A 15,000-nucleotide genomic window follows, 5' to 3' on the forward strand; every position below is an offset into this window, starting at 1 on the left:
TACATATATATATATATATATATATATATATATATATATATATATATATATATATATATATATAAATTTTCAAGTTTACAGAGAATCTGCCGTTCATTTGAAAGTTGTTACAGATGATATTAGGAAACACAGAAAGAAGAGATAAGTTATTCGACTAGAAATAACGACGAATGAAATGATTTAAAGATAAATAGATAAATATAAATACAAAATATTGAAATACTAGGCAAATTGTTTTATGGCAGAAATGCGGATCGAATCGCAAAACATCCTCGGGGAGACATGCTACTTCTAACAGACTTCCAAGAGAGCTCCTGACTTGAAAGGGCGCTAAACTAATGACGGGGCGTCACTTCGGAGTGATTAACGTCACGCTATTCCTGCGAATGGAACTTTTCCATAATGGAACGTGACGTCGAATTACGTCAGATGTGTTGACGTGTCCTGTTGCATTTCAAACGCGTCTAATTGACTGACTGAAGTAGGAAAATAATTGGGGAGTCGTTTATCTTAATAATAATAATAATAATAATAATAATAATAATAATAATAATAATAATAATAATAATAATAATAATAATAATATGTTTTGTTAAAGAGGATGGCAGCATCAGTGGAATTGATTTTATATATGGTCTTTTCAATTCTTCTTATTATTCTCTTCTCATCAGGGCTGATGTTCGCTAATAGCTGGCCGATGTTCATACTCTGGTTAAGGAAATCTTATAAAAATACTAATTTATTAATAAGACAACAAAGGTGGCGTATGATCGCCGTAGAGTTTACAAATTCCAACGCCACTTTTGTTGTCTTATCAATAAATTAGTATTTTTATCAGACATTTCCTTAACCCGAGTATGAACATCGGCCAGCTATTAGCGAATATCAGCCCTGATGAGAAGAGAATAATAAGAAGAATTGAAAAGACCATATATAAAATCAATTCCACTGATGCTGCCATCATCTTTAACAAAACATGTTTGAGAGAGGGTCTCCTACCTTCAAATAATAATAATAATAATACTGCACTGCCATCCAGTATATGTAGATTACGACTAACAGCAACCTATATATCTCCTTACAGAAAGAGACGCTTCATATATTTCCGTCACTTTGTACTCTCTGAGGTTACCATCGAATTAACAATGGTTCATTAAGCCAAAGACCAGGCTCTGGGACCTACGAGGCCATTCAGCGCTGAGAGGCGAAATTGACAGCAAAGAGGTTTGAAAGGTGTATACAGGAGGAAAATCTCAAAGCAGTTGCTACTATGAATCACTTGATAGGAGAACGTGGAAAGTCGTATGGAAGAGAATAGGAACGGAGGTATAGTAAAAGGAATGAAAGAGGTTTGCAGCTACGAGCCGAAAGGACGTTGTAAAGACCCCTGAGTGATGCTTACAGTGCGCCACGTGAGGTGCGCTGAAGGCACTACAGCCCTACGGAGGAAAAATAATTAACGACAGATATTGGAGGACATGAAGTTTCTATCTAAATTAAAATACTATCATCTTTAAATGTCAAGGCTTCAGCTTCACTTTTAGCCTGACATTCCACGAAGCTTTCATCCCAAAAACACTGTTAATGTTAGGTTAACGATTCAAAAATTCAGTAAAAATGTTAAAAAATCAAAGTTTCAGGAATTAATCAATAAATAAATGGAGAATTCGAGAAAAAAAACATAGCATACGAATTTACCCGAATTTAATCAGACAAAAATTGAAGATAGCTAAAAGAAATTGTACAATCAAATTTAATCATAGACGGAAATTGAAGATAGAATAGAGAAATAATTTAATACAAATTAACCAGAGAAAGAAATTCAATATAGTAAAAAGAAATAATTTAATCGAATTTAATCATAGAGAGAAACTGAATAGTATAAAAATGAAATAAATGTTCAAAGTCTCGTCAAAGACTTCAAGAAGATCAAAAGAAAATATTACCATCTTCCGAGAAATTCATTATGAACTTTTAAAAGCGAATCTGAATTATTTGAATACTCTGACACTTGTTGCAAAAAAAGTGACTAAAAGAACCATTAATGAAAAACGAATTTAATAAAAAAAAATGAAAATAATCTGACGTTCATTAAAGCTTTAGTCTTACGATAAATAGAAGAAATAAAATGCTTTGTTGATTTTATCATGAATATCCAAAGATATAAATTTCCTGACTTGTTACAAAACATTAAAAAAACGGAAAATTAAAAATAAAATAAAATATTAGAGATTAGAAATTATTGAACCAAATAAAAATATATAAAAATTTCAGGTCTTCATCAAAGCTTCACCTCAAAAAAGATACAGAAAAAAAAAATCCAATCAATCATTCTTCTTGGAAATAATGAATTTCCTGACTCGTAACAGAACCTTGAAAAAACGAAAAAATAAAAAAATAAAACATTGAAGAATCGAAATTACTAAATCAAAAATATAAAAACTCAGGTGTTCATCAAAGTTTTACCTTACAAAAAGATACAGAAAAAGAACCCAATCAATCAATCTTCTTGGAATGATTCAAGAACGTTCGGAAAAAAAATATTCACACCATTACCTTAAAAAGAGGCAGAAAAAAAATCGATCAATCATTATTCGGAGAATAATACCCACATCACGTGACTAAGAAATAATAATAAAAAAATAAATAAATAAAAACAGGCTTTTTCATGAAGTCACGTTCGACCATGAAACCACAATGGTGTGGCATGACGGCGGTTGGTATGCGTGATGGGTATGAAGGATGCTTTACCCTAGAGGAGGCGGGAGGGTAAGGGGAGGGGAAGGGAAGGGGAAAGAAGTTGGGGGAAGAAGAGGGGGGGAAGGGAAAAAGGGGAAGGAAAGTAAGGGGGGGAGGGGAAAGCAAAGGGAAAGATGCAAGGATGAGGGGTACAAATGGGAGGGGAAGGGGAAGAAAGGGGAACGGAAAGAAGAGGGGAAGGAAAGAAGAGGGGAGGGGAAGAAAGGGGAACGGAAATAAAGGTGAGGGGAGAAGGGGAAGGGGAAAGGGGAAGGGAAGAAAGGAGAGGAGAAGAAAGGGGAAGGGAAAAAAGAGGGGAAGGAAAGAAGAGGGGAGGGGAAGAGATGGGAACGGAAATAAAGGTGAGAGGAAGAAAGGGGAAGGGAAAAAAGGGGAAGGGAAGAAAGGGGAGGGGAAGATAGGGGAGGGAGAAATGAAAGAAGAAAGGGGGAAAAGGTGGAAAGGGGGTGAGGGTGAAAAAAGGGAGGGGAATGAGCAGGAGGAAAAGGGTAGGGAGAGGGGAAGAAAGGGGAGGTGGAAAGAGGGCAAGAAAAGGGAGAGAGAGAGAGGACAGGAGGGAAAGGGGAAGGGTGCACAAAGAGCGGGAGGAAAAGGGGAAGGGTATAAAGGCGGAGGGGAGGAAGATGGGGAAAAAGGGGAGGGGATAAAGGGGAAGGAGAGAAATGAGAGAAGAAAGGGGGAGAAAGTGGAGGGGGTGTGGGAGGAAAAGGGAGTGAAAGGGAGGGGGAGGTACATTGCTAAGAACCTAAAGTAAGCGACGTCTAATTCACCTCACTTCTTTTTTCTCTTCATTATTTCTCTTTGTTTGTTTTTTTTTTGCTTTCCTCCTTGTTTGCCTTCTCGGCGACGTGCATTTCAAAACCCCCTTGGGGGGAGGGGGGTTGACTCTGGGGTGGGGATTGGACTAAACAAGTGACTGTTGAAGGACTTCCGGGTATAAACCACCTCGTCAATTATTCATGTGTAATTCTCGTAAGTCTCTACCCCGCTCCCCTAGCCCCCTTCCCCTGAACACTCCCAGGACGCCGACTTTTTAACCCCCACCCACCCCCATTCTTCCCACCCCCCTCCCTACTCCATTCTGAAACTTATTACAGCTTGTCCCCTAATCAATGATTAGACAAATGATTCGTGGACGTGACAGGAGAGGAAGGGAGGGTAAAGAGAATGATAAATGAATGACAGAGACAATGATGAATAAAAAGTAAAGCAAGGATACACACACACACACACACACACACACACACACACACACATATATATATATATATATATATATATATATAAAAGTGTGTATGTATATAGATATATAGATGAAAGAAAACCGTGGAAATACATAGCTACTCTTCCAGTAACTCGTCATCCGCCCTATATATATTCAAATCTAAACGCCCAAATGCCTGAACAGCCTTTTAGTGAAAGTAACAGCAGAAATAAAATGTAAAGCATACAATACGAAAAAGAATTACGGTTTCCGCATCTTTATTCCCTTGAAAGCCAACGCAGGACGTTTCTCAAAAGTTCTTCGTCATAATGCAGCATTTGGAGTGTAAATATATTCCTTAGAAATAAAAAAAAAAAAAAAAAAAAAATCAACAATAGGCTTTCGTGAGCATTGTTGCAAAATCTTCAACGACAAACCGGCTACGGTGTCCTGCAGTTAAAAAGGATCATAGAGAGAGAGAGAGAGAGAGAGAGAGAGAGAGAGAGAGAGAGAGAGAGAGAGAGTCAGTCCCGCAAAAAAAGTTCTTTAAATCCTCGTGCCTAGAGAGAGAGAGAGAGAGAGAGAGAGAGAGAGAGACGAAGAGAGTTTGTCCCGAAATAAGTTCTTAAATCCTCTTTGCTACAAAAGAGCAGAGAGAGAGAAGAGAGAGAGAGAGAGAGAGAGAGAGAGAGAGAGTCCCGCAAAAAAGTTCTTTAATCCTCTGTGCTCAGAGAGAGAGAGAAGAGAGAGAGAGAGAGTTAGTCCCGAAATAAGTTCTTTAAATCCTCTTTGCTTACAAAGAGAGAGAGAGAGAGAGAGAGAGAGAGAGAGAGAGAGAGAGTCCCGCAAAAAAGTTCTTTAAATCCTCTGTGCTCAGAGAGAGAGAGAGAGAGAGAGAGAGTTAGTCCCGAAATAAGTTCTTTAAATCCTCTTTGCTTACAAAGAGAGAGAGAGAGAGAGAGAGAGAGAGAGAGAGAGAGAGAGAGAGAGAGAGAGAGTCCAGGAAAAAGCTCTTTGAATGATCTTTGCTCAGAGAGAGAGAGAGAGAGAGAATTAGTCCCGAAAAAAGCTCTTTGAATGCTCAGCGCTCACACGCATTTAGCGGAGTGAAAAATGCGCGTTTAACCGAAGGCAAAACGCGAATATGAAACTCTTTTGTGTACGAAATAAAAACGAAACGAAAAATAATAATAATAATATAATAAGTTCTTTTATAAGGTTTCCCCGACGCCATTTCAAAGCGATTCAGCAGCCCAGTATGAATTTGAGATCTCGCTTTAAGAAAAAAATAAATAAATAAAAATTTTAAAAACTCCCTTTTACAAAGGAGCATCACACAAAAGAGATGTAGTTTGTTGACGGCGAATAAAAGGATAATGGTTTCCCTAAAACTTACTACTGGAAAGATTGTGGGGAGGGGGGGATGTTTATATACTATACTTACATTTATACTCAGTAGCCTGGGCCTTTGTCCTTTCAAACAGATGACAAAAAATAATTTTGTATGTGGACGTATTTACATCTTTTATATTTTCACAACAGGAAGGGGAATTTCATTGCCCGATTTTTGCTATTATCTCTATTTTCGTATATACTTCAAAAGTGGATCGTATATACGTAAGGACTACATAGTATATACGTCAGAATTGAATGATTTTCCTATTAGAAATCAATTATGAATTTCCTATTGACTGGTTAACTAGTTCATATCAAACGATTCCTTATCGTAATCTAAAGTCAACTCATTAACTTTAAACTGACCTGACAGGTGCATTCGGTGCACGGATCCGTCAGCCAATGAGCGCCCGAGGCGAACGGACGCCCCGCCCACTCGCAGCTGACGTCACACCCACAAGTCTCCAGCTTCTGGGTCATCTTCAGGGAGTCCGACTCGTGCTGAGTAAAAAAATGAAAAAATGGATAAATAAATAAAAAATAGAATAAAAAGTAGGTAGTTTGAGCTTGCAAGCAAGCAAGCATGATTCAATCAAAGATGCAGCTGATGGCGAGTTTAGTACAGAGAGAGAGAGAGAGAGAGAGAGAGAGAGAGAGAGAGAGAGAGAGAGAGCTTTAAGGAACGAGGGAAAGTGCAGTTTATAATAGGAGAGAGAGAGAGAGAGAGAGAGAGAGAGAGAGAGAGCTATAAGGAAAGAGGGAAAGTGCAGTTTATAATAGGAGAGAGAGAGAGAGAGAGAGAGAGAGAGAGAGAGAGAGAGAGAGAGACTATAAGGAAAGTGGGAAAGTGCAGTTTAAGACAGGCATCTGCAAAGAGAGAGAGAGAGAGAGAGAGAGAGAGAGAGAGAGAGAGAGAGAGAGAGAGAGAGAGAGCTTTTGAACAAAGGCTGGTTAGAAGAAGATAGAAAAAAATTATTTGCACCTACGTGAGTCTTTCCTTTGTTAAAAATAAAATAAAACAAAAAACTTTTCTTTTTAGTGAATTATGAATCTTATGAAAGGACTGCTCCAAGTCCTTTTTATATTTGTTTATACATTTTTGCTTGTTTTCTAGTTTTTTATCAAAGGATGAAATGGCTTTTGATATTCCTCGCTGCGTTGAGACGCAGGGTAGGCAGGTAGAATATTAATAAAAATATTATAGTCTTAATAAATGATAAAATTTATAAGGTTGGAGGTGAAGGGATTGCTTATAATAATTACAACTACAACTACGATATATATATATATATAAATATATGTATACATATATATTATATACACATATGTATACGTATATGTGTATATATATAATTATATATAAACATACATATATATATGTGTATATATATACATATATATTGTATATATATATATATATATATATATATATATATATATATATATATATATATATATATATATATATATAATGTTGGCCGAGTCAGTAACCTCACTGAAGTCCTGATTTCTCCTCTGTCCGCTGGTTCGAATCCACGAGAGGACGAAATTGTTATCAACTAGAAAATTCCCATATATGAAAAAGTGTATACGAAATAACCTATCCCATATACACATAATTACCGAATCTATTCGTCTAACGGGTTAAAAAAGAAAAAAAAAAGTGGGGTTGACGGATATTTAATATCGCACAAATCGAAATTGCTTGATGGCATCACATAACCATTCGCCTGCATGAAAATGCTTGGATAAAGCGCTCATTAACCCTCATTACGGAACGCACGGATGCGTGAACATCTCATTGATCAGTAGCGTGATGACGTCATTAGTCGCATTCAAAAGTACGAAACGACTCGGCCGTAACTGTTTGTGAGGTCGTCAGCTTACAGATTGAGGGAAATTAAGTGCTTGTTTGTTTTGTCCAATTCTGCTGAGACGGAAAACGTAATATCACTTGTTTGTGGAGAGGTGTTTGTTTTGTTTGTTAAATTCTACTGGGATAGACAACGTAAAACATCACTTGTTTGTGGAGGGGTGTTTGTTTGTTTGTGTATCATGTGCTGGGACAGAAAACGTAATATCACTTGTTTGTGGAGAGGTGTTTGTTTTGTTTGTTAAATTCTGCTGTGACAGAATACGTAATATAGTTTGTTTGTGGAAGGTAAATATACTGACAGAAGGAATAGAAGGGTTTGTTTGTAAAAATAAATCAGATTTACAGAGAATTAAAGAGATTACTCAAATATCTTTCAATAAAACTGAACTTTCAAACTAAGATCGAATCTGTAAAAAATATCTTCATAATCAATCATTATACTACTTCGTAATATTTTCCAAAAAAAGCATAAATACTACAAACAAAATTCATAATTAGAGAATAAATGACATATTACTAATACATTTGTAAATGCAACCGGACTTTCAAGTTAAATTTAAATCCCGGTAAAAAAAAATTAAAACAATTTACCTTAATAATAAGCGTATCTAAAACTCCGTAGGCTTCGTCCAACTCTAAGTACACTGGTTCACAATAGTCCTCATCGTTGGCTGCAAATCGAGAGGAATTAATTATTATTATTATTATTATTATTATTATTATTATTATTATTATTATTATTATTATTATTATTATTATTATATTCTGAAGATGAACCCTTTTCATATGGAACAAGCCCACAAAGGGTCCACTGACTTGACATTCATGCTTCCAAAGAATATTATGGTGTTCATTTGAAAAAAATAACAGAAGGTAATGGGAAATACAGAAATTGATCAGTTTATAGAAAAACGGATATATTAACAAATAGATAAATAAAAATGTAAGTCAAATAACCAAACACTAGTTAAATTGTATTAGGATATAATGCAACTGGTTTTTAGAGTACTCTATAGTTAGAGAATAGTAGCACTAGCTAACCTCAAGAGTCTGTTTATTTTTTTTATTTATTTTTTTTTTTTTTGCAGAGGTACCAATCATTATAATTTTCTGTAGGTCAATAAAAAATATAGTTTCCTGTCATTTTAGGTAACTTTTTCTCTCTCTCTCTCTCCTCTCCTCTTTTCAACGAACTACTATCTCCACACTAAGGTATCAGTTAACCTTCCCCAACCCAACCCCAACCCCAACTCTCTCTCTCTCTCTCTCTCTCTCTCTCTCTCTCTCTCTCTCAGTAACTACAACTGCATCACTTAGGCAAAGCTCACCCAACTTGACAACACGACTACATATTTTATTTCTAATCGAGCGCGGGAAAAAAAGGTCAGTAACTAATCTAAAAGTCAGCAACACATCTAGAAGTCAACGACGAATCTAAAAGTCAGAAGCAAGTCTAATCTAAAAGTCAGAAGGCAGTCTTAAAAGTCTGGAAAAAGTCTAAAAGTCTAAGAGTCAATAACGGTTCAAAATGTACTTTTTTTTTTTACGGCAAACTTTTACACGTGGGCGAACCTTTCTATATCTTTCCTAAGAAAAATGGTGTAAGGGATAGTGAGAAAGGGGGAGGGGGAATAGAGGGGAGAAGAGATTGAGGCGTTCTTTATATACGGTATTCTAGTAAATTTTTATGAAAAAGTCGTTAAGGCGATGGCCTAATAAATAAGTTGTATGATGAGATTTGAAAAGAATGAAAAAAGTGAGGAAACAAGATGATGAAAAGATGAACTTGCCCCAGACCCCCGCCCCCCCCCCCCCCCTTTTTTTTTTTTTTGCCTCCATCAGAAAAATCTTGATTGATGGGGCAAAGCTGTGGGGAATGTTCGGGCTATATCTCACGGGTCGCGTTTGTTTTCCGGGAGCAGTTGTGTGTGTGTGTGTGTGTGGTGTGTGTGTATCACATATAAGCCCTTATTTTCATATATATATATATATATATATATATATATATATATATATATGTATATATATATATATATATATATATATATATATGCAGAAGCCAGGTACTATGTCGTACCTCTAAGTAATTGGGGATACAATCCACAATGAAATAAAATCCTCTTGTCGTTTAAAATATATATTACTTGTACAGGATTGAAGCTTTCGACCATCAAATGTGGTCTTGTTCACTAGTGTCATTGTGGATTGTATCCCCATATATATATATATATATATATATATATATATATATATATATATATATATATATAGCCACACAACTTCACTGTGTATATAAGATTGTGAAATCATAAAGAATTGAAAAAAAATACAAAAATACATAACTTAAGGAAATAAGAAGCAAAAGGCATGATCCGACCTCCAGCTTACTCAGGACGCGTGCCAGATTTTCCCCTCAACATCAGGTTATAAACATTGTATTTGTAACTCAACGTAAATTAAAATGTGCTAAAATCTACGGTCAAATAGAGCCTTGTTTCACCCACAAAAATTAAGTAGGCTAAATTGTATTAGAAATAAATTTTCTTTATTCTTTATTTTTTACATTTTCATCCTCATAAATAAATCATAAATATCCTATCCTAAATTTCCTGTATCTTTAACTCAACGCTAAACACCTTTTTCAGACCTTTTCAGGCTCTGCCATAGACCTTACCTACCCCCTCAACAAGACCAACAACAACAAAGTAGTTTGTAGGCTTAGTAGGCTTACTCCCCGAGTAAGCGAAATTAAAGGGACGGGAATTCAGGACCGGTCTCATTCCGTACTCGGGAGTCAGCGATTACGCCAGTGCTTTTGGATAACAGCTTAAGAAGAAGAAGAATCATGTCACTCACGTGGCCTAGTGCCCCGCCCAGCGATCGATCCCCTGGCGTCCTACAGGAAATCGATGCTGGTCTTCATATTGAGGGCGAGGGAGAGTATTCTCTCTCTCTCTCTCTCTCTCTCTTGATGTTTTACCAGACCACTGAGCTGATTAACAGCTCTCCTATGCAGGGCTGACCCGAAGGATTAGATATTTTCAAGAGGCTAGGAACCAGTTGGTTACCTAGCAACGGGACCTACAGCTTCTTGTGGGATCCGAAGCACATTACATCGAGAAATTAATTTGTATCACCAGAAATAAATTCCTCTGATTCCTCGTTGGTCGCTGAGCGCGAAATCCACTCGTCCAACGGGGAACTCCTTCCGGTAATCTACAATGTAATTATTATTTTTATATTTCGTGCTTAACAATATTGATTATTATTATTATTATCTCTCTCTCAGCTACCAATCCGGTGGTCCGAAGTTCGATCCTCGGCTCGACCAACGCGGAACCAGAGGAATTTATTTCTGGTGATACAAGTTAATTTCTCGATGTAATGTGCTTCGGATCCCACAATAAGCTGTAGGCCCCGTTGCTCGGTAACCAACTGGTTCCTAGCCACTTAAAAAAAAAATATATATATATATATATATAAATATATATATATATATATATATACACACATATACACACATATATAGATTATAGTCCACGTAATAGACCGCAATTATTATTGTATATATATATATATATATATATATATATATATATATATATATATATATATATTGTATTTGTGTCTGTTTTTATAGTGATGAGATTAACGAACACCTATCAAATTATTGTAAGTAAAACGAAGAAAACACAAATGAAAAAAATAAAAAACTTAAGAAGCAACTGTCACTCCTGTTAACTCTCACGAAAGATTGATTCACTAAAAGCCAACCGAAGCTCATAATTTATTCCATCAAAACACCGCTTCAATTTTCTTCCCACTATCTTTATTTATTTCTAAGTTTTCTGTAAGAGAAAACCGTTATGCCTTCTTTGTCCGTCCGTCCGTACTTTTCTGTCCGCCCTCAGATCATAAAAACTACTGAGGCTAGAGGGCTGCAAATTGGTATGCTGGTCATCCACCCTCCAATCATCAAACATACCAAATTGCAGCCCTCTAGATACAGTAGTTTGTATTATATCTAAGGTTTAAGTTAGCCATGATCATGCTTGTGGCAACGATCCAGGCAAGGCTACCACTGGGCACGATATTCCTGAACTGTAACTAAGCACTATAGTAGATTCATATCAACCGTGCATCTGATGTCTAGGCCCGTCCCTTACGACGCTCCTGATTGGCTGTTGATAAACCAATCACAGGGCTGGAAACTCTCAGTTTCTCTCGAGAGTTCAAATGACCAAGATGTATGTTACACCTCTCCTGAGGGATACTTTGGAAAGACGTATCCCTCAGGATAGGTGGATCATACATCCTGCCTAAGTGAACTCTCGAGAGAGAGACTGAGAGAGTTTCCAGCCCTGTGACTGGCTTATCAGCAGCCAATCAAGAGCGTCGCAAGGGACTGGCCTAGACATCAGATGCACGGTTGATGTGAATCTACTATAGACCTTCCCTGAAAAAGCAAGACGCCATATCTTAAAAACTAACCATAGAATCCTTTTGGAAATAACCTAATTATGTTCCCTACACCCAAATTACCTTCAGGCCAGTTCTTTAAACTAACCTAACCTAAACCAACCTACCCTAACCTAACCTATGGGCATGGCAATAAAACCGGAGCTGGTGCAATACTAGTATATATCTTGGGAATTTGCCACCGGTAGATACATCTATCTTCGGTGGCGTTGATTATACCTTGTAGCAGCTGTACAGAAAACTTGATTGCGCAGAAGACAAGTCGGCGCATTTTTTGTTATAACTAATTTCTCTCTCTTCGAAATCGAACGAGGATGAGAACGCTCTTGCAGAAAAGGGCTCGTTATTGAAAAGTAATGAGATTACCAAAACTCATTTTTGAGAGAGAGCTTCGTCATTTTGGTAATGACGTTATGCGTCTGCATTTCCGAAAACTTCGTTTCCGGGTAATGATGACGTCTCGACTTTTTAAATCTAAACTGAACTTGAGGAAGCTGAAAATATTAACCGGAAAAAAAAAAGATAATTATAAGAAAAACTTAAATTTATCCCCCATTATGACGGCAATAGTTTGTCATGCCCTTTCTACATATTCGCTTACTCGGGGAGTTAGCCTAGAAACTAATTTATTGTTGTTTTTTTTGGGGGGGCGTGGGGGGTGGGAACGCCTAAAAAGCCCTAAAAAGTTGTTTCGCGTTGAGTTAACGAAACAGGAATTTTAGGATAAGATAGTTATGATTTCTCTATTAGAATGAAAATGTAAGAAATATATAATGTGCATCTTAAACATTACAGAAAAATGATTTCTAATAAAATATAGCGTATTTATTTTAATTTTCCTTGGTGAAACAGCGCGCTATTTGACCTCCTCTTCTTCTTCTTCTTCTTCTTCTTATTATTATTATTATATTATTATTATTATTATTATTATTATTCTCCTCCTCAAACTCCTTCTCATAAAAGGGAAGTCCCCTCTTCAATTCTTCTTCTTCTTCTTTTTATTATTTTTTGCTCTATCAGTCCTCCAATTCGACTGGGTGGTATTTATAGTGTGGGGTTCCGGGTTGCATCCTGCCTCCTTAGGAGTCCATCACTTTTCTTACTATGTGTGCCGTTTCTAGGATCACACTCTTCTGCATGAGTCCTGGAGCTACTTCAGCCTCTAGTTTTTCTAGATTCCTTTTCAGGGATCTTGGGATCGTGCCTAGTGCTCCTATGATTATGGGTACGATTTCCACTGGCATATCCCATATCCTTCTTATTTCTATTTCAGATCTTGATACTTATCCATTTTTTCCCTGTCTTTTCTCTTCAACTCTGTGTCCCATGGTATTGCGACATCAATGAGTGATACTTTCTTCTTGACTTTGTCAATCAACGTCACGTCTGGTCTGTTTGCACGTATCACCCTATCTGTTCTGATGCCATAGTCCCAGAGGATCTTTGCGTGATCGTTTTCTATCACTCCCTCAGGTTGGTGCTCGTACCACTTATTACTGCAAGGTAGCTGATGTTTCTTGCACAGGCTCCATTGGAGGGCTTTTTATTATTATTATTATTATTATTATTCCCATAACAGCGAATTCCCCTCTTCTTCTTCTTCTTCTTCTTCTTTTCTTATTATTATTATTATTCTCCTTCTTCTTCCCATAACAGCGAATTCCCCTCTTCGCTTCTTCTTCTTCTCCTTTCCGAAACCGCGCGAGATATATTAATAACACTCCCAGCGGATGCGGGCACCACACCATTGTGTGGGCTGTCATTCAGCCAGAGAGACTAAAGGCCCTTCCCAAATTTTCCTGCCGGTCGACAGACCCCTTTGTCGCCATAGCAAGTTAGTGGACAGTGAGGAAAAAAGGAGGAGGAGAGAGAACAGCTTCTCTCTCTCCCGGTGAAATGGAAGCGGAATGAATGGAATCGATTCCGTATAAAGTTTCGAGAACGCGCGCCATTTCTGCACTCAGAGAAGATTGCGCGCCAAAAGACGACGCCGGACACAATAATGCTATAGTGATGGTGTTTTCTCGGTTGCGCGCGAAAGCTCTCTTAATTGAAGGTATTGTTTCTCATTATTTCTTTATTTAATTTTTTTCGAAGGCGGGTAAAGACCGGCATTCAGAATGAGCTGAGTCGAGTTACATATAGAATTTAGGCCAAAGGGCCAAGCAATGGGACCTATGAAGTCATTCAGCGCTGAAATAGAAATTGACAGTACTGAGAATGGCGGAACAGGAAACACCTCAAAGCAGTTGCACTATGAATCAACTGTTAGGAGAGAGTTGGGGAAAGTAAGATGAAAGAAAGAGAATATGAAAGGAAGTACAGTAAAGGGAACGAAAAGGGTTGCAGCTAGAGGTCGAGGGCACGCTGCAAAGAACCTTAAAAGTCATGTCTACAGTGCACGGTATGAGGTCCACTGACGGCACTACAAGGGGCATTCAGAATGACAGTAGCAGCAATTCGGTAGTTCTCGCGTGGATTAAAATCTACTGAGAGCAGAACAACACCTTCAGCAACAACAAGGAAAACTACAGCGATGAAAAGAAGACATCTGGACTCTTGGCAAATTTCATGAATATCATCAGTAGTTTTTCCACATTTGTAATATCCCGATCATGCAACAAGACCAATATTAGTCCATCAGTTAAATTTTTTTCATACATATTGATGAGCAACTTTTTTTCTTTGTGTGTGTGTGTGTTTTTTTTTTCTTTTAACCCAGGAATCACACAGAAAAACCCCGGCATCTCATCTGTATGATAACGAGAGCAAACACATCCATCAGGCTGTTGCGGGAATCGTGCATCATTCCTACTGGAATCCTTTTTCGGAATCGCCGCGTCACGTCTGTCTCGTGAATCAAAAGGTAAAAACCGCCAGGGAATAATAATTTTTTTTCTTTAGGGAGAGTTTTTCACGAGAAAAGTTTTCTTTTTGTAGTTTTGGTGTGAAGAACTGCCTTGTTTTCGTTTTTTTATTTTTTAATTCGTGTTAATACATTATTCTTGTCATTATATCTTTACATAAACATCAGCATCATTATCCATATTCTAATTCATCTCTCTCTCTCTCTCTCTCTCTCTCTCTCTCTCTCTCTCTCTCTCTCTCTCTCAGTAACATTGTCTGAAACGAATTTGTTCCCTTATAAAATACAACTTTTCAAACAAATCTACTTACTCTTAAATTTTTGCTCTCTCTCTCTCTTTCTCTCTCTCTCTCCTCTCTCTCTCTCTCTCTCTCTCCCGGAGAGGAGGGACGTAGGGCGAGTTCCCTAATATCCAGTTAG

General features: G+C 37.3%; 1 protein-coding gene across 1 annotated transcript in view; it reads right to left on the bottom strand.

Annotated features, from left to right (window-relative positions):
- LOC135200076 (uncharacterized) overlaps positions 1–15,000 on the bottom strand; it is a 148,725-nt gene that overhangs the window by 43,444 nt on the left and 90,281 nt on the right. The window contains exons 6-7 of the mRNA XM_064228412.1: positions 7,827–7,906; positions 5,726–5,860 (exon numbers count right to left, since the gene is read on the bottom strand). Of these exons, the coding sequence (XP_064084482.1) occupies positions 5,726–5,860; positions 7,827–7,906 (215 nt within the window). The remainder of the gene's footprint in view (positions 1–5,725; positions 5,861–7,826; positions 7,907–15,000) is intronic.

The sequence above is a fragment of the Macrobrachium nipponense genome, chromosome 11 (assembly GCF_015104395.2).
Source record: "Macrobrachium nipponense isolate FS-2020 chromosome 11, ASM1510439v2, whole genome shotgun sequence".
NCBI classification, from domain to species: Eukaryota; Metazoa; Arthropoda; class Malacostraca; order Decapoda; family Palaemonidae; genus Macrobrachium; species Macrobrachium nipponense.